At 42.6% G+C, this 20,079-nt stretch overlaps 1 protein-coding gene across 1 annotated transcript in view; it reads left to right on the forward strand.

Moving 5' to 3' along the window:
- The window catches only part of DENND5B (DENN/MADD domain containing 5B), a gene marked incomplete at its 3' end in the record, with an annotated part of 97,661 nt that overhangs the window by 30,361 nt on the left and 47,221 nt on the right, over window positions 1-20,079 (forward strand). Inside the window, exons 5-8 of the mRNA XM_015413899.1 lie at window positions 1,796-1,983; window positions 7,965-8,501; window positions 9,891-10,122; window positions 12,574-12,724. Of these exons, the coding sequence (XP_015269385.1) occupies window positions 1,796-1,983; window positions 7,965-8,501; window positions 9,891-10,122; window positions 12,574-12,724 (1,108 nt within the window). The remainder of the gene's footprint in view (window positions 1-1,795; window positions 1,984-7,964; window positions 8,502-9,890; window positions 10,123-12,573; window positions 12,725-20,079) is intronic.

A 20,079-nucleotide genomic window follows, 5' to 3' on the forward strand; every position in this document is an offset into this window, starting at 1 on the left:
CGTGCGGGTGGGTGGGGTGGGTGTGTTTGGGGGGGGGGGGGGGGGGGGGGCGACCCAACAAGCTTCCATGGCAGAGTGGGTATTCGAACATGGGTCTCCATGATCTTTGTCTTGACACTGGGATCATCACCCCACACTTGGTTTTTTTGTGAGTGAAACCCTAGACTGTAGAGACCAACTGTTCCCCAGTTTACTGGCAATAGAGATATAAGTACCTTTTGTAAAATAATAACGATAGTCGCTGACAAAACTACTGTGTCACCTCTGGCTACTGGCAATCCCAAGCCATACCACTTTCAGAATCTTTTATTTTTAATGGTGAAAATCTATGTATTCTGTCTCTCCCCCCTCCCCCCCAAAGTTGCTTTGTTAGGCTGCAGAATGAGATAGTGCTGAGTCAGCTTTTATGGTGCCTGCCTCATAGGGATGGAGGATTTCTTGGGCAGGGCAACTGTCTCTTTAACCAATTGTTCGTCATCCTGGGTTCTCTGAGCAAAGCCACCGCCATTTCTCAAGGCCTTTGTCATCTGTAAAATCCCGTCCTTAACAGGAGCCACACACTCTGAGAAATATGGAGCGGCCTAGCAGAGCCAGACCTCAGTTGTGCTGAGGTCTTTATCTATGACTTGAAGCCACTCTTTGTCTTCAGCTGGTATCCCTTGCTTGTCTTGATTTCCTGTCATGCCAGGCCTCTGTCCATCCTGGCTATTCTTGATTGACATAAAAGTACGTCCCCCTGTGCCTTTGGAGGGGGAAGTTGTGGAGGGAGACCAGATTGCCTTGTTCCCACTGTGCTGTGGGACTGGGCCCCCACAGCATTTTTAAACAGCCAAATTATTCTCTAAAATGTTGTTGCTGGCTGTGGGTCCGTAACATCTAGTTTGGCTCTCAGAAAGGAAAAGTGTCTTTTGCTTTCTTCTGCCTTGAGCAGATGCTTAGTGGGAAGTTTTTAATGGTCGATAAAACCAGGAGGCAAGCCAAGTGTGTCAAATCCTATCTCATACAGATGTCCTAAACTTGGAAAGCCCATCTTTGAGTGTTTAACGATCCCTGATATTGAAGAAATTATGGTTAACCAAACTGAGGTTGCCTTCTTTTGACGATGCCTTGAAGCTGTTCCGAAAAATGAAATTTTATCATCAATGGTGTAGTACAAGGATCCGTATCTGGCTGGAAGCAAATATAGTACACAGTAATAAAACCCTGACAGGATAGCAGAGAATTTGAGCGGAGTATGGGCATGAGAGCTGTGTTTAAAAATAAGCTCTTGTTTTATGTTTGCATACTTAATTTTCATTCTGTCCAAAGATGGTTTTGCAGGCTGGCTTAGAGTTTGGAACTTGCTACTGCATGAACTGAAATTTCAACCTAATGAGCAATTAGGAACAAAAAAAGGGGGAGGGGGTTAAAAGACTCTGACAGTAATTCTTCCTCTGTTCATTCCTTTCTGCATATCTCCATTCCTCTGGCAGTTCAACAAAGCCATGTACATAACTCTGCCCTGCTGTTCCCTGTGTTTATCTTAAATTTGCTTTTCCTAGTGGAATGTGTCTAGTTAAATTTTCATAGCATTATTTCTGCAGTAGTGCTGGAGTTAATATTTTAATACATTTTAAACGAGCAATGAAAATGGTGCTGCACATTAAATCAAGCTGATGAATAACTATAAAAAGTGTCCTGTGGGTTTTGAGATTGCTCTGCTTTTGCCATCTGTCTGATGCTGAAACGTTTGTGGGTTGTTGTTTTTTTAAATGCAATGATACTGTAATTCTGTGTGGGTTTTCTCTTTTCTCAGACTACCAGCGTCTGATGACAGTTGCAGAAGGAATCACCACGCTGCTGTTCCCATTTCAGTGGCAACACGTGTATGTTCCCATCTTGCCTGCCTCTCTCCTGCATTTCCTTGATGCTCCTGTACCTTACTTGATGGGTCTGCAGTCCAAGGAAGGAACAGATCGTTCCAAACTGGAACTTCCCCAAGAGGTGAATTTGGTCCTTAAGCAGCTGATTCTTAGGATTGTCTCTGGTGTGTCTGGCTCCCTGAAATAGGGAACTTTCTTCTATTTTAATTTTCTGTAAACTCAAGAATTGAATCTCATAGGCAGTGTTTGTAGTTGTACTGTAATGTGGCTGCTTACCTGAGCTTTGGAGCAGACAAAAACAAAGCTTCTGTGTGACCATCATTTATCGTTTCTGGACTGCAACAGTTTTTTGTTTTCCCGTTGGTCAGAGCATCCCACTGGGCAGTATTAGTCCCGTACAATGGAAAGTATACTTAGTGAAAAGGGGCATCGAGGTCTTACCCAAATAATATTTGTTCCCCTCCCCCCATCATATTAGAAGGGGAGGACAACAAGAGTTTGAGTTGGATTTAGCCAGCTTTTGTGCTCAGGGAAAAAGAGAGTCCCCTTTGACCACCAAAAAGGGCTTTGCTGACAACCATGAAACCTGCATGGAGAAAAGCTAGGGGGTGGGGTGGGGGCTGTAGAAGAGAGGGAAACTGGGTAAAAAAGCTGGCTGGGTCCAGCACAAGATCCCAGCAGTTTCAGTGGGGTAGCGGGGCATTTCCACTTTGGCACAAGTAGCACCCAAGTGTTCTCTTAAATAGCAGAACTGGAACTGCTCCCACTGATCTTCTGGACAAGTGGGCTGTAAAAGGTCCAAAAGCCATGTTGTGACCTCTCCTTAGGCCTTCATAGAGGACAGCTTTAGAGGGCGCTATAGCATGTGTACTAACTGTCCAGTGACTCCATGACCAAGTACCCTGAAAGGTTTTCGTTGTAATTATGACTATGGAGGTATACAGAGAGTGCATTTCCACACCAGAGTTTTACCACTAGCTGCAAGGGCTGTACATGCTGCCAAGCACCATACTCATTGCCAAGTCTAACTAATGTTCATATTGCCTGTGGTATTCATGTGTGTATGACTGTCCTGAATCAGTACAGCTGATTATCTCCAGTGGTTTGGTTTATTACAGGTGGTAATTGTTGCTTTCACATCTGTTAGAACATAAGAGAAGCCAATATTGGATCAGGCCTATGGATCCAGCACACAGTGGCCAAAAATACCAGGTGCCATCAGGAGGTCCATCAGTGGGGCCAGGACGCCAGAAGCCCTCCCACTGTTGCCCCCCCCCCTCCAAGCACCAAGAATACAGAACATCACTTGCCCCAGACCGAGAGGTCCTATCTCTGCCTTGTGGCTAATAGCCACTGATGGACCTCTGGTCCTTTATTTAAGATGGTAGGATCTATTCCATAAACATGTGCGCCAAATTACATTTAGCAGTGCCTTGGACTTCTACTGCAAAGAATATGGATACACTTCTGAATTTGACAAAATGGTAGTTAGCAGTGTTTTCCCTTGGGGAAAGGGGAATGTGAAAAAGAATAATAGTGAATCAGACTTTTTTTAAAAAATAGGATCAGTCAAATAGTGCAAAATAGCAAGTGCAAGCTCTCATGTTCCCCAGATGTCTTCATCAGGCTTAACATCATGTTAAGCATGAAAAAAAGGAACAGGGAAGAAAGAAATATGAATATGGCATGATGAATCATTCTAAATGTGTGGTTTGTAACGTTCTTAAAATGAAGACCAGGAAGTAATGCCAATTTTCTGGAAGCAGAGCCAGTACAGTATCGTAATTAGAGTGTTGGACTTATGATATGGGAGACCCAAGACCAACTCCTCACTTTGTCACAAAAGCTCCCACTTATTCACTCTCAGACTGACCCGCCTCACATTGGTGGTGGTTGACTGTGAGGATAAAATGGAGGAGGGGAGAATGGTGTTCTAAGCTGCTTTGGGACCCCATTGGGAAGAAAATTGGGATATAAATATTTAAATAAACAAATTGGAATACATGGTGGAGGTGCAAATCAAATCCAAAATTGCACCAAAGAAAATCCAGTCAAGTCAGCCATACATTCTGGTCTCCACTTTTTTAAAAGTAAAAAATTACAGGTAAAGTTTTAGCTCTTTTATTATGCTCAGAACATCCTTGTATGTGAACCTGTGTGAATGTGAGTTATGTAGTTAATATTGAACCCGGTGAAGAGTTCTGGAGGAATTTGGGTTACTAGAATCCCCCTGGTGGAGGCGGGGGGCCCACACTGCCAATCAACAGGCCAGCGGGGGATCTTACCAGGAGAGAGAGGGAGGCCCAGGTTTTGTCACTGGCAATGTGGCGATGTCCAGGCAGTGCTCTGGTATTTGGGCAAAAACTCTATGGTAGAAGCCATTTTTACCATAGAGTTTTTGCCCAAATACTGGAGCATTGCCCAATGTCGTGACATGATGACATCACTTCCTGTACATGCTAGAACAACATGAACATGTCATCGGTGACATCGCCTGGGCCTTCCTACCACTCCTGGTGAGACCCTCCCCATACCCCACCAGTTGCCAGAAAGGAGCACAAAAACTTGCACTATATTGTAGAATTTGGTTGTTCTTATTTATATGTAAAACACAAATATACACTGCTGACAAGGTTTAATACCAAATCTGCTCCATTCAGATACTCAAGGACTGTTCCAAGGACTCTTTTATTCCTTTGCAGAACTATGAGTAGAATCCACCATCCTGGAATATTTATAGTACAGGACATTCCCCACCACCACCATTAAGTCCAGCCTTGTATTTTATGATAGAATAAAGTTATTTATGGCGGAATCCTAAACTGAGTTACATCCTTCTAAAGGTAAAAGGTAAAGGTTCCCTTGCTCGAAAGCTAGCCGAGTCTAACTCTAGGGTTGTGGTGATCATCTCCGTTTCAAAGCCGAAGAGCCAGCACTGTCCGAAGACGTTTCCGTGGTCATGTGGCCGGCATGACTAAACACCAAGGCGCACGGAACGCTGTTACCTTCCCACTGAAGTGGTACCTATTTATCTACTTGCAATTTCTTGCTTTCGAACTGCTAGGTTGGCAGGAGTGCATCCTTCTAAGTCCATTGAAATCATTGAGTTTAGAAGGATGCAATACTGTACTGTTAGACTTAACTGTTTTCACATGTTTGGAATTTTCACATGGTTGGAGTATCAGTGGATTTTTCTCAATGGTGAATTATTGGACCATTATGAAACGCACTGTTTTGTGGAAATTGTTTTTTTGGCAATCAAACTGTCATTCAACTGAACTTGTGGGGTTGGAATAACCAATACTGGGGCCTACCCAGAGTTGCAAACCCATTACCATGGTATGGTCTATTAATGACAATGCACAAATGAAATCAACATTTTTTTTCTTTAACAATTCAGGAGATTGTATGTGTGTAGGAGTCCAAGTGGGGAGGCCCATGGTTACAAGTTCTCCTGGGCCCAAGGAAATGATGTGTGGGCTGTAGCCATGGTTCTTAGTGAGATTTTGTTTATATAATTTATATTTCCTGCACTGTGGTCTTCTGTTAGAATTTGGTAGTTCTTAATTTTGTTAGATGACCACAGTGCAGGCCAGGTCTTCTGTTAGAAAACTTCCTGTTTTCATTCTACAGACTGATTTGGGTAGGGATTATTTGGTTTTTAAGCTGATGATCATAGTAAACAAAGTTAAATATATTTTAAGAGTTGGCAGTATCACTTGTGCAGTTTAGTCCTATCCTTTTAGTTATTACTGGCCTTTTAAAATTAAGTTTGCTTTTACAAAAATTGCTCTTACTTCTACAAAAATGACTTTGAAAGTATTGGCAAAGGGACAGAGACAGAACTGTCATAGTTTGAATACGAGGTTTCGGCAGAGTGTAAAACCAGTTGATCCTTTAGCACGTAATATCTAGTGAATTATATTTCAGTTCTACATTCCTTCTATTGTTCAGGCTGAAGGCCAAGTTCCTATCCGTTGGAGCCAAATATAAACCATTTGTGGTCTTGAGATAAAATTCTAATAATTGCAATTGCTCATCATGAATTTTAGGGGGCTCAACTGTTATTCATGTTTATCATTTGGGTGTTTTGAAAAGAAGAAAATGGGAGACTGAGAACTTTCTGGGCTCAGATCTCATTTTCAGACTTAAAAAAAAAAAGAAAATCTTCACTGGTATGCAAACCCTCATATTAAAAAGCCTTTGAAATTAAATACTGGTAAGAGGATAGATTCTCTGAGCCAAGAATACAGAAATAATTAAAGAACTGCAGACTCTTTAATTGTTGTGTGCATAAATAGATTGCTAATGGACAACCCCCCCATATATGCAAATATAAATATGAAAACCACAAGAAATTGTGTTGTTGTTTTTTAAGCGCTCCTGGTTTTTAATTTGTGCAATATATTTAATGTTATCTTTGTGGCCTCCCTTAGTGTACTTTTTTAAAAAATACACATTTATATAAAGGAACTAATTTATGTCATTTGGAGGCTACTTCAGATTGTTACCTTTGTCTTTCTGTGGGAAGTAAACTGGAAGTGAACTTCTTCAACGTGCCCTAGAGAAAGCAACCAAACGCTGGTACCAATTAAACGTCAGTTTAAAGACTAACAAGTATGGGTTGCTGTTGCCCTTGTGGATATCTAGGTCTCCTGTTAGGCTGTTTTGTCATGCTTGGTACAGCTGACACCTCACTTCCCTCAGGGGAAGCAAACTGGATTTTTAAAACACTCTTCTTCGTTCAACACAGCAAATTCGCAAGCAATGAATTACAGATAGAAGCTTGAGAGGAAACATTATACTGCTGTATTTCTGAGGGGGCAGGGGTCATTGTTCTATATAATAAATCATATATAATAAATCATTTACTTTTCACCCTCCAAAGGAAGATTCCATTTGGGCAGAGAAATCGCTTTTTACGTGTTTTAGATGGCTGGCTCTATCATTACGACGCTACCTCAGGTGGTGAAATTTCTGTGCTCTTGAACGAAATGAGCAACCTGCTGTTTAATATACGTTATATTTTTTTATTGTGGTGGGGGAGGATTTGGAGGAGGATTTCTTGCCTCAAGTATAAAAATGTTCTGAGCCGATGGTGTCCTGTTGCCTCAGCCGTGCCATAATCAGTTGAAAGGCTCTCTTGCTACTTTTGTTCTAATTTCAGTCTTTACAAATATTTCTTTATGAACACATCTGTGCTCGTTCATAGCCTTGAATATCCTGCATGTTTGGTAGTACAGCACCCGTATGGTGTAAATTGCTGAATTTAAGATACATCTCAGCCACATTGTGCACTTGAGGAGTTACACGCCTCTGTTATGAGGCAGTACGTGCTGTCTGCCTTTCGAGCATGTGGATAAAAAGAAAGCTGTGTGCAGAGTTGTAGAATTTAGAGATAAGCATGATCACATGTTCACTATAATAGCTCCTGTTTTTCTCTGGCTCTTATAACAAGCAGAGAGAGATATTCCAAAAGGATTTGTGCACGGTGTTGTGGGGGTGTCATTGTGCAATCAATACTATAATTTAAAAAAATTAAAATAAGTACCTCAAAACAATCCTGGTGAGGTAGGTTTGGCCTGAATTACTGACTTGCACAAAGGCGTATACTGATCTCTCCTCAGTTCTCCAAGGTAAAGGATTTTGGGGAGAAGGTATTCGGAAAGAACTGGAGATATTAGAGCACCACTGGCCGACAGAATAGACAGTACTGAGTTAGATGGACCAGTGGTCTGGCCTGTTGTTACAAAGGTGGCTAAATGGGGGATTTGAACCCAGGGTTTTATGCCTCTTTGTTGCATAGTGCATTGCCACTATTAGACTATAGGTAAAGAGTGCCATTGAGTAACCACTGATTCATGGCAACCCCAAGATGTTCTGCCTCATGGGCTTTCAGGGTAAGAGATGGTTTGCCATTGCCTTGATCTGTATAGCAAGAGTCAAAGTTTTCCTTGGTGGCCTCCCATCCAAGTACTGACCCTGCTTAGCTTCCAAGTTCTGATGAGGTCAGATGAGTTTGGACTATTAGGGCTGCTACTCTATAGACTATAAGATGTTGATTTCTCTTTCAACATATATTTGGCTTATTTTTTCCCCCAGGCTAACCTCTGTTTTGTGGATATCGATAACCATTTCATCGAGTTACCAGAGGAACTTCCTCAGTTTCCCAACAAGCTGGATTTTATCCAGGAGCTCTCCGAAGTTCTCCTTCAGTTTGGGGTCCCCCTGGAGGCCGCCCTCCATTCTAGCGAGAGTGCCACTAAGCTGAAGAACCTGGTCCTTAATGAGCTCGCCAATGATAAGAAGAATGGGAACATCCCCAGCAATACCATCAACATGTACGAGCTGCTGAAAGGCAACGAAACCATCGCCCGCCTCCAGGCTTTGGCAAAGAGGACAGGAGTGGCAGTAGATAAAATGAGCATTACCCTTCCTCTGATGGAAAAGGAAAGAGATGTGAAGCTTCAGTGCGAAGAAGGGGAGCTGAGGGACTATAAACTGAATGTGCAGCTTCGGGAGGTCTTTGCCAGCCGCTTCACGCAGATGTTTTCTGATTACGAGGCTTTCGTCATTCAAGCTGCACAGGACAGGGAATCATGGCTGACAAACAGGGAACAGATGCAAAATTTTGACAAAGTAAAAGCAGCTGGATCTTTCTCTTCTAAGCTAATTTAATTGGTCTGCAGTTAAAAGTCCCACAGAACAGTGGGTAGAGCACATGCTTTGCAAGAACAAAGTCTTGAGTTCAGTCTTTGTATCTTCAAAGGATTTAAGGGAGTAGGGTGTTGGGGAGAGAAATCTCCTACCTGAAATTTAGGGGAACTGTTTTCAGAGAATATTACATTAGATATTGCACAACTCTGGTATTGTACAACTTTGGTATCGTGTAATTTTACATGTACCGTTACCACAGACAGTTCCCCCCCCCCAATCCCCAAAATGTAAATTTTTGTGTGGGTTTCAATACCAATGCACAGGGTAAAAATTGGAGCAGTCCTATTTAGGTGTGCTGTCAATCTATGTAGGCATCCGTAGGTAATTTTAAATTTTGCCCCCTCTAGGAAAATAATTCAATTAAAAATGAGTCTATAAGTGAAATATTGATAGAGAATCTATCTGAATCAAATTAATTAAAACCAAATTTAATGTGACGTATTCCCGACCCTACCCCCATTGAAATATGGATTTATTCTGAGTCATTTTATTGCTTAGATCATCTTAAAAACCATATATTGGATTTCTGTCAGTATGTATATTGCCAGATGTCTTTAGTCATTCAGGAAATATGATGGTCAAGCTTATCCTGAGAGATTGGCAGTATAATCGTTTGCAGATTTACTCCAGTCTAAACCAGCTGAAATTGATGGACTAAGACTGGAGAAACTTTGGATGGGCTACCCAGCTGTGAAAGGGATGTCAGGCAGCCATGGCGCCCCGTGAGCGTACTAAAAGTTAATGGGTTGGATCCTCTTGATCTTTTCTGCTGATGGTGGGTGCCTTCCTGTGCTGAATGGAGCGAGGGAATGTTCTGCCCAGTGCCATCAGCAGAACAAATCTGCAGGATTCAGCACCACGAAAGGTAGTAAACTGGGACTCTGTAATGGTCTGATAGTTTCGATTGCAGAACTTTGTCCAACTTCCCCAATTATTTTCTTTTTACAAACACAATTTGCTATTAGACCATGCATCTAGCCTATGAACATGCCCCTGATATTATAATTATAATTTTGTGCCATCAAGTCTGTGAGGTTCTGTCTCATGAGGTTTTCAAGGCAAGAGATAAGCAAGGGTGGTAGTTTGCCATTGCCTTCCTCCGCGTAACACCCCCAGTCTTCCCTGGTGGTCTCCCATCCAAGTAATAACTGTGGCTGACCCTGCTTAGCTTCCAGTCTCTGATGAGATCAGGCTAGTCAGGGTTATTCAAGCTGCTAGAGTACACCAATGGCTGAAATACAACGCATGGTGTATACTTGTGTGCTAACCGTTTGTTTCTTTTGGATTTCCCTCCCCTGTTTCTCCCGCCAGGCTTCCTTCCTTTCCGACCAATCTGAGCCTTACCTTCCATTCCTCTCTCACTTCATTGAAACCCAAATGTTCGCAACATTTATCGACAATAAAATTATGTCTCAGTGGGAAGAGAAGGATCCCTTTCTACGAGTGTTCGATTCGCGGATTGATAAGATGAGGCTGTATAATGTCAGGGCTCCTGCCTTAAGAACATCTACATATCAGAAGTGCACCACTTTAAAAGAAGCAGGTATGGAAAAATCTACCAGTTTTCATAGCAATAATTAAAAACACAGAGCATCGGACGCTTATAATTTCTCATCCCTCCTGTTTTATCCTTTGTGAATATTTATGGGTATCTATATCATGCTTCTCAGTGGGGTTCAGGGCACCGTTGTAACGTAATAAAATGTAAAACCACATTTAAGCCTCTGCAGCTGGGGCCACGTCGATTATTATTTCAAGCGCATAGGATATGTCAAAAACAGGTTTTCATTCAGGTCTGTTGCTTGCATTTCGGAAATGGAATATTGGAATGTTTGTATTCATGTGCGTCCAAAACTGTTTCAATTTTTGGGTCCGCTTTCCCTCCTAAGATTGGCTTCGGTTGATATCGGGGTACCGGAATCCCGTGTTCTCTGTCCTGAGAGGCAGCAGGCCAATCGTTCTATCCCGTTTCCTTTGTTCACTTAATCCACAAATATGAATGAAACACCAAACATTTGCTTGACTATTAGCACACACCAACATAGTGTGTTTCATGCAATTGTATAGAGAGGAACAGGGATGAAATGTTAATACAAGCATCTTAATATTTATTACAATCTGCTTTGAAGCAGCTGGATTCAAGTCCAGTAGAACCTTAGAAACCAGGAAGATTTTGGGGGTATAAGCTTTCAAGAGTCAACGTTCCCTTCACCAGAAATGAATCTAGCTGTTCTACTGCAGATCAACATGGCTGCCCTCTGAAACTGCTTTAGAAGAAGAAGAGGAGGAGGAGGAGGAGGAGATTGGGTTTATACCCCGCCCTTCACTCGGAGTCTCAGAGCAGCTCACAAACTCCTTTCCCTTCCCCTCCCCACAACAGACACCCTGTGAGGTGGGCGGGGCTGAGAGAGCTCTGAGAGACCTGTCCTTGAGAGAACAGCTCTGACAGAACTATGGCTTGCCCAAGGTCATCCAGCAGCTGCGAGTGGAGGAGCGGGGAATCAAACCCGGTGCTCCCAGATTAGAGTCCCCACACCTAACCACTACTCCAAACAGGCTCTCAAAGCAGTAGCCTTCCCCACCTCCACTTCCTTAACTTTTGACAGTCCCATTAAACACTCTGCAAGTGCACAATAACAACAGAGTTCAGGACCAGACACTGGGCTTCACAATGCTGGTACACATCTTGTTGCCATCCTCTGGTCCTGCATGCACACCTCATTCCTTACACAAATGCTATTGTTGGTCAGGTGCTTTGGGGAAATGGAATTGCTGTAAATGGGGAAAGGTAACATTCTAAATGCTATTGAAGCCCCCCTCCCCGGCAACAAGTCCCCAAATGGCTCTGAAAAACAGCAGAAATATATATTTCAGGGACACCTGAGACAAGGGGGCAATGAATCATCCATCAGCCACCTCAGAAGAAATGGAGTGATTGATATGAGCGTCTCTGTTTAATTCATAGTAGATAACGTTACCGTTGAGTAGCTGGCTCAATCCCAGTATTTTAGGCAAGGAAAAAAACCCCACAGAAAAGCTTATCAGGGTGGAATGCTTTTCCCCTGGTCCCCTGTGCAAGAGAAATGTAAACTTTCCCCCCTAGAAATTGACTTGCTGTTTATGGAAATAGAGTGAAATGGATTTGCTGTTTATATTTGCAGTATAGATCTTCCGTCATTGGGGGAATTGCACTAAGTGAGACTTCTCCCACTGTAGTTCTTGTGGGAGTTGCTGAAATGTTTCTTCTTCGCAATTCTTAATAATATAGGAACTTTGTGGGAGTTGACCTATGGTACCAGTCAACTTCCTAGCTCACACTTCTCGGAATGCTACCTTTATGCCAAGTCCCTGTTCCTTCTTTCCCCCATCACCTCCCTTTGTTGAATTCTGTGTTTCCCCCATCCCTGCAATTTTTCTCTGTTCAAACTGACATTTCACTTCTCTGTTCACACTGCATTTCACTTCCCCCCTGAGCCTGCCTTGGTGGGGAGGCCGGGGTATAAATTGAATAAATAAATAAATAATCTAGTATACGGACTGTGAACATTCTTCTGTCAAAAGCTTCTTTCCCTCAGAATATGAAATGTTTGTGAGCATTCTGTGATATCAGAACACCTCAGCCAATGTCTTTCCCCCCCCCCCCGAGGAGACTTCACCACTGTTCAGTTTGGGATGAGACAATGCAGGTGGTTCTACATAGCAGCCTCTGTGTAGTCCCACATGCAGACAGTGTACACATAAACCATAACGTTTTTGGCAAGAATGAAGAACACCCTTGCTACCGTCCCTTGGCTAAAAAATGCCATCCTGTACTAGGTACCGAAGCCATAGGGTTGGAGTCTTTCCTGCCCAGTAGTTCTTTGATGGCAGTGAAAAGCTATACAAAGACATTTCATTTTGTTCTCAGATATGAATTAGGTAAGCTCTCCATTATGATGATCTGTCAGTCGTGTCATAATAAAATGACTAAATCCAGTGTATGTTGATTTTTCAGCTCAGGCCATTGAACAGCGGCTGACGAAGATCGATCACACGGCAATACATCCGCACTTGCTCGATATGAAAATAGGTCAAGGCAAATATGAACAAGGCTTCTTCCCGAAGCTTCAGTCAGATGTGTTAGCAACTGGGCCTACTAATAACAAGTAAGCTTTTTAAAAAATCCGTGTGTATATGATTTATTACAGTGTATGATTTATTACAATGTTGGCTGGTTTTTCAGTGGTATAGCCTATTCCCTTGGGTACTGAGAAACCAATAATATCTGTTGTGGAGATTCTTTAGTTAATAATCCTCTCCTCTGTCCCCCCTCCCTTTAATTCACATTGCTCTAATGTAACTTAAGTGGGCCTGACCTTGAAAAGTCCTCATGGGCTTCAACTAGCACAAAGTGCATTATCCTATATCCTAATGGGGTGGAACACTGGGGGGAGTATTATAGTAGTTTTCTAGCGTCTGCACCAGTTCCTGTTTGCCCTCTGCGTTTAGATTTTGGTAACTTAAAAAAGATTATCTTCCCAGTAGCTTTCTCGCCTCTTATCCTGAAGTAGAAATTTTTTACACATTTAAATTTTGATCTGAGTCTTTCTCTTCTGTCTTCCTGATAACGAAAATGATTTTTAATTAAGCAGGAACAAAGTGTTTGTTGGGGCTCCTGCAACTGATTTTAAAGTTTAGACTGCCGGCTAACTTAGAGTGAATCAGACGTGTACGCGGCGAAATCGAAGTAATTGAATAAGCTCTCTAATACGCAAGTCTCAGCTGAGTGTCCTGTAATTCTTTGTAATTTACTTACAAAGGAACAGAATGCGTTGGTAGAGCAACCTGCAGGCTGAACATGACAGCTTGTAGAATGCTTATGAAGTTCTTAATCTCCAATGCTTAGTGCACTTTTGGCCAGCTGATGGAAACAGCCGCCTTGGCTGGGAGGGCAGGGTAAAAATTTAATAAATCAAATCAAACAGCAACAACAACCTTGGTCTTTAGCTGCAACCTTATGCACACTTATTTGGGTGTAAGTCTCACTGAGCACAGTTGGACTTACCCAGAATTGTGTTGTGCATCTTCAGTATTATACTGTGTTAACTTTGGGCTTGCCCTAGCAGCACAAAATCTTGTCTCTGTGTAATGGAGGCAGTTGATCCACCTCTCAAGCCCTGCACTCTGTGCCCCCACCTTCAGAAATGAGGCAGGTGGCAACTAGAGACAGGGCATTTTCTGTGGTGGCACCTTGCCTTTGGAATGCTCTCCCCCTTGAGGCTTACCTGGTGCCGGCTTTGCTTACTCTTAGGCTCCAAGCTAAAACACATCTTTTTTTACACATGCTTTTAATTAGGGGGTTTATGTTAAAAGCTTTTTAATGGTCTGCTTCTTTGTTATGGGTAGTTTTTACACTGCTTATGTCCGATGGCTTGTACTTTAATATTGTGGTTTTTAATTGTAAGCCACCTCAAGCAGGACTCTGAAGAGGTGGCATAGAAATATTCTAACCAAATGGGTGAGTGGAGAGCATGGATAGACTAGAATGGGAGATTGCTGAGTTACAAGTTATTACAACACTCAGGACAATGGAACCCCCAGGGCTTAACAGAGATATCGGGTTCTTATTTCACTACGCATGCTAATGTCATTCAGTTCTCACATCTGTTTGTAAATTTTTATTATGATGTTATGCATAGGTCTTACCAGTTGCCTTCATCCAATCTTAGGTATATTTGCTGCTATTCACAGATTTTACCCATCACTTAAAAAAAAAAATCAAGGGAGCATAAGTTTCATTGTTAAAGAGCATCAGAACACATTCCTCAGAAACAGGTGCTGAAAAGTCCAAAATGTTTGACCAAACTTGCAACATCTCTCTTTTTGAGGGGAAAAAAAAAGAGTAACACAAATGCTCTCAAACTTCTTGTACAACAGAGGGAGCTTAACCCTCTAATGAAATGATGAAAAAAACCTCTCAAAAGTGGACAGAATGCGGGAAGAGTGATAGGTTGTGCCACTTGTTACGGATAGTGTCAGTCGCCTGCCAAGGGATAAGAGGAGCATCCCAAGTCAAGCCACCACCTTCGACGTGACTCTCATAACTGCAGGAATGGCTGTGGCTGGCAGAGGGGGGAGGAGGTTAGCATTTTCCCAGTGACAAACTATTGCTGTCAGAATGCTGGGAAAATGCTGCAAGAAGCTGGAGGAAAGATTCTGGATGCCTTTCCCTCTCACCCGTCACTCTGTAAGATTTTTTTTGGGTATTTTTACATTTGTGTGTGTGTGTGCCCGTGCGCATGCCTGGAAGTCATGGCGACCTCTGGCGACTCCTACTGGGGCACGGAGGACATTCAGATAAGTGGTTTGATTGCCTCTGGCCTCCTGGCCCTCATATTCTTTGGAAGCCTCCCATCCAAATACTTGCTAGAGCCAGCCCTGCTTAGCTTCTGAGATCTGACGAGATCGGGCTTGCCTGGCCTATCCGGGTCAGGCCACTCTGTAAAGGTTTTGTGCTATAAACTGGAGAAGACCTGACGTCATGTCACCTTCCCAGCACTGACCACACTGCAGAACTGGGATTCATTTCTTTGGGTGTCGGTGTGTTTCGTTCTTGTGTTCCTTTTGAGATACGTGTATATTTCCCCCCCTGAAAAAAAGCCTGCCTATATTGCAGTTTCAGGGACTGACGAGTGAGATTATGGGAGAGGTGGGTCTCCGATTCAAGGCCAACTCTGGTCCAAAATAAATGCAACATGACAGACAATGTAAAACGCTCACTGGGTATATTGCTGTTTACAAAAAACTGCCTTGGGAAGGCTGCAGGTTTGATTGGAGGAAAAGGAATTGCTTGCTCCATTTCCCCTTCCAGCGCACTGTTTCCCCCCCACCCCCCAATTCATTTTAAAGCAGAAAAATAGCCCACTGGGAACGAATTAAGCCTTTTCTCCTGGTCATGCTGCAGCTTTCTACGGCTGCTTTTTCTTAAAGAACCTGGGCAGCTTTTACATACACCTGCCATCTAATGTCAGTAGCTTATTTTTCTCTGTGACTGGAAACGTGGTCACTGGTCTTTCTGGGAACAGGATGAATGGGGCCCTTGCTTTGCTCCACAGCTGCAGCAAACTCCAGGAGTCTTATTCCAGGAATCTAGCTGGCCCTTTGACCGCACAGAGGAAACTCTGGACATGTTATGTATGCTACAGACGGGAATGCTGGTATGGCTGGGGTTGTGTTCTGTTGCTTCCTTGGATTCATCTGCCTCTGACACTGGAAACCCATGAAGATCGTTTCAGAGGGTAGCCGTGTTGGTCTGCAGTAGAACAGCTGGACTCGCAGATTGATGACAGGAGCTTTGACTTGTAAGAACATAAGAGAAGCCATGTTGGATCAGGCCAATGGCCCATCCAGTCCAACACTCTGTGTCACACAGTGGCCAAAACCCAGGTGCCATCAGGAGGTCCACCAGCAGGGCCAGAAAGTTTATACCCCCCAAAATCTTGTTGGTCTCTAAGGTGCTACCAGATTTGAATCTAGTTTGAAACCCATCCACATCACAAAATCAAGAAGCACTGATCAGGCCTGCAGCTACAGCGGGGCTTTTGAGGGCTCCGCCCCCTTTCTTAAAGGCACAGCCCCACAAGAATGTATCCTGTAAATGCTTTTTTCAATCTAAAGGCGTGTGCTCCTTTAAGCAGAGGGGGGTGCTGTAGTTGACTAATTCCCTCACTGAGCAATACCACAGAGTGCTCAAATGTTGTCATAAAGATAGTTTTTAAAAACAATGTTTACATATACTCTACCTCGGTCTGCAAGTTTCTTGTCTAAGTAGTCTGAGACAAAATTATGCTTGAGCTATAATTACCAGGCTGTTGGTATGAAACTTTTTTGATTATAGGATGTTCCTGTTGTTACAAGAGAATCAAAAAAGATTTTAACAGCCTTCGCTGTGCAAATAATCCAGCAAATATATTGCCAGGTTAACTCTTTTTGGCAGCACAGAATTGTATGCCCGTGAACCCATCTGTTAATTCCATGCCTCCTGCAAAGTTCACCACTCTTTCACAGTTTTCTAAATCGACATAAAGCTTTAAAATCACTTAGAAACATGGAAATACAATGAAACGAACAGTTAAAATGGCAGCCAAATACAAACACAAGGATAGCAGTGCTGCTCCCCCAAAGCCAGTGTTAAGAGGAGGAAAGGGTCTTAGTACTTTGCAAAGAAAATGAAAAGGGATGTAGCTTTGTGGGCTACAGCAGAAAAGGCCCTGTTCCTCCCTATTTTAAGAATGAAAGAGAATACGCAGGTGCTTGCTGCCTTCTCAAAGGAGTTGACAGGTGACATTTTTCTTGATAAAACTTTGATATTGACTTGCTATCCTTGGAGGATGCTAGAGAGGTAGCTGTGTTGGTATGTAGTAGCAAAATTAAACAGAAGTCCAGTGGCATCTTAAATACTAATAACATTTATTCCAGCATGAGTTCTCATGAGTTTCGGATTCCCAAAAGCTCATGCTGATGGAATAAATGTTATTAGTTTTCAAGGTGCTGCTGGACTTCTGTTATTTTTAGCCTAGTGTAGCCAGACATCTGTAACCGCTTCAAAGCACTCTGTAATATTCATGAAGAACTTTATCGGATACTGATTTTTCATTCAGGAGTGGACTGGGAAGTGGTCTTGGAGCAAGCCAAGCTGAGTGGCCCTTGGGGTGCTACAATCCAGCACTTCAAGGGTCTCTCTGCTCTGCGCTGCAAACACTGGGTATCAGCTCACCTGTTGCTCCCTCCTGAAAACTGGCAGAAGTGTGGGAACAGACCATGGGTGAACTTAACACCAGTTGCCATTGACAATGAAGGGTCTAAGCCAGGGGTGTCAAACATGCGGCCCAGGGGCTGGATCAGGCCCCTGGAGGGCTTCTATCAGGCCAGCAGTGAAACTATGGCTGTCTTCTGCTTCCAGTTCTGCTGCTGCTGCTGCGTCATCATAGGTTTGCAGCTTACAGATACACACCTGAACAGCATACTCAAGACTGCAACAGCACAGACATTTTGATGGAATAATTCAGGGCAAGAGGTGTCAGTTATCAGACACTGTTAAATAAACAAAATATTGCAAGAGTGCTATCATCATAGGTTTGCAGCTTACAGATACACACCTGAACAGCATACTCAAGACTGCAACAGCACAGACATTTTGATGGAATAATTCAGGGCAAGAGGTGTCAGTTATCAGACACTGTTAAATAAACAAAATATTGCAAGAGTGCTAATGTTTTAAGCATTTTTTTATTTTAAGTTAAAAAAACCCTTTGTGTTCGTGTCCTTTATAAAGTTTGTTTCTCCACTACCTGCCATTATGTTTTATGACACACATGGCCCGGCCCAACAAGGTCTCATTTATGTCAGATCTGGACCTCATAACATATGAATTCGACACCCCTGGTCTAAGCCAAGTGGCCCCTGAGGCTCTGGCAGAGTTGCTGAGGCTTGGCTCTGTTTGCTTCTGACCCCCAGTAATCCTCTAAGGCAGTGGCCCACCAGGAAATTTCCCTGTTACGTTAAATGGCCAGTCCACCCCTTTTCGCTTTTGTTAATGAGTTTATATCATTTCCAAGGAAGCCCTTAGTAAAGCAGAGAGCCAGTGTTACATTTACTCAGATCTCTGTTCAACCATCAAAAACTCACTCTGCTAACAAGAAGCTGAACAAGTCATAGTTTCTCACTTGGTTACCTACATATCACTGGGATTCAGAACAAAACCTTTTTCACACAATTGGCTTGTGGAACTCTCTTCCACCTCATAACAAATGAAGTAAATTTTCAATTGATAATAATAGCAATAATAATGTCGCAATTACTTTTGACCTTAAAGAAGTGTGAATTTCTTTTCTTGGATAGCTAAATGTCTTGAGCCTTTTGGATGCAGTCCTGCAGGAGCAAACACTGGTTCTAGTAACCAGGGAGCCTCTGCTGGAGATTTACCTTCATGCTTCTACTGTTTCTTGTGTAGCATTTCTTAAAGTCGACCCCCCCCCCCACTTAACTGGTTATGAATCTGTCTGCCTTGAAGAGGCAGTTGGGGGGTCTTCTTTCACTGAAGCATAAAGAAAACTGAATGCCTGAAGACATTGAGAATAGCAGCCTCTTTTTTTATCTGTATTAGTTCTGCCCAGATGGAGAACTGAATTTGTATGTTACCGTTAGCCAGCCAAGAGGAACTTGAAATCTGTTTATATGACATGCTGTCTTGACTCCATACCTTCTTTCTTTCTCATTTGGTTCATAGCATGCCCTGCTGTTAAACTTATTTTTGGAGATGGATATCGGACTTGTAAACACATGTACTGTACAATAAAAATTTTAATTGTGTTTTTTTAATCATCATCATCATCATCATTTCAATAAACATACACTCAATACATATATTCATACACACACATACACAAAACAAATTCACCGGTACTTTACAAGAAATCACAATGAGTATATCGTATCATACATTTTTTTCATTACAAAAAAGAATGAATAATGTCCAATATTTACTAAATAAATCAGGTCCCATAACATTACCCCTACTAGCCTTTTAATAGTATGTTAATTTAGATAACAGTGCAATAAGGCAAATCTTGTTAAACTACTCACTGATAGCTGGTGATACTGGCTTTTTCCAGTTTATTGCAATAACTGTGCTTACTGCTGTAAATAAACTTAGTACTAATTCTCTTGAGAGTCCCTTGGACTGCAAGAAGAACAAATCAGTCAATCCTATGTTCAAAAGATATTTCCCTACCCAGCATTTCATTAACATAGGTCACCACAGTCTTCCAAAATGTTTGAATCTTAGGGCAGGACCAGAAAATATGAAACACATCTGCAGAGGAACTGTTAATCTTCAGCCCTTATCCTCTGTTATCCTATATATAAGGGCTAATTTATGGTGAGTTAGGCACCATTGAAGGAGTAATTTATACATGTTTTCTTTAAGACTAGTTGACAGTAGTCTAGGAACAGCTCTTGCCCAAAGCCAACACTGTTCATCTTCTGTGATTGTAATTTGCACATCCTTTCCCCATTTTCTAGTATAACTCAATGATCCATATTAATTATCCAAGAATACAACAATGCAATAGCACCTTTGAGAACCATAATTCAAAAGATGTTTTAGATCTTAAACCTGCATATGGTTTTGACCTTTAAAGCCCTATATGGTCAGGGGCCTGTCTACCTGAGGGACCGCCTTTCCCCATATGTGCCCCAGAGAGCACTGAGGTCATGGTCGCAAAATCGCCTAACTGTCCCTGGCCCGAAAAACACCAGGTTGGCCATTACTCGTGCCAGGGCCTTTTCAGTGGTGGCTCCTCAGTGGTGGAATGAGCTTCTAGAGGACATCAGGACCCTGCAGGACCTTTTACAGTTCCACAGGGCCTGTAAAACGGAGCTCTTCCACCAGGCGTTCGATTAGGAGCCGCCACTGACGAGTCTGTCACCAGAACATCCCACGGCCCTACGATACATGGTA

Source organism: Gekko japonicus, unplaced genomic scaffold (assembly GCF_001447785.1).
Source record: "Gekko japonicus isolate JY-2015 unplaced genomic scaffold, Gekko_japonicus_V1.1 scaffold1588, whole genome shotgun sequence".
Lineage (NCBI taxonomy): Eukaryota > Metazoa > Chordata > Lepidosauria > Squamata > Gekkonidae > Gekko > Gekko japonicus.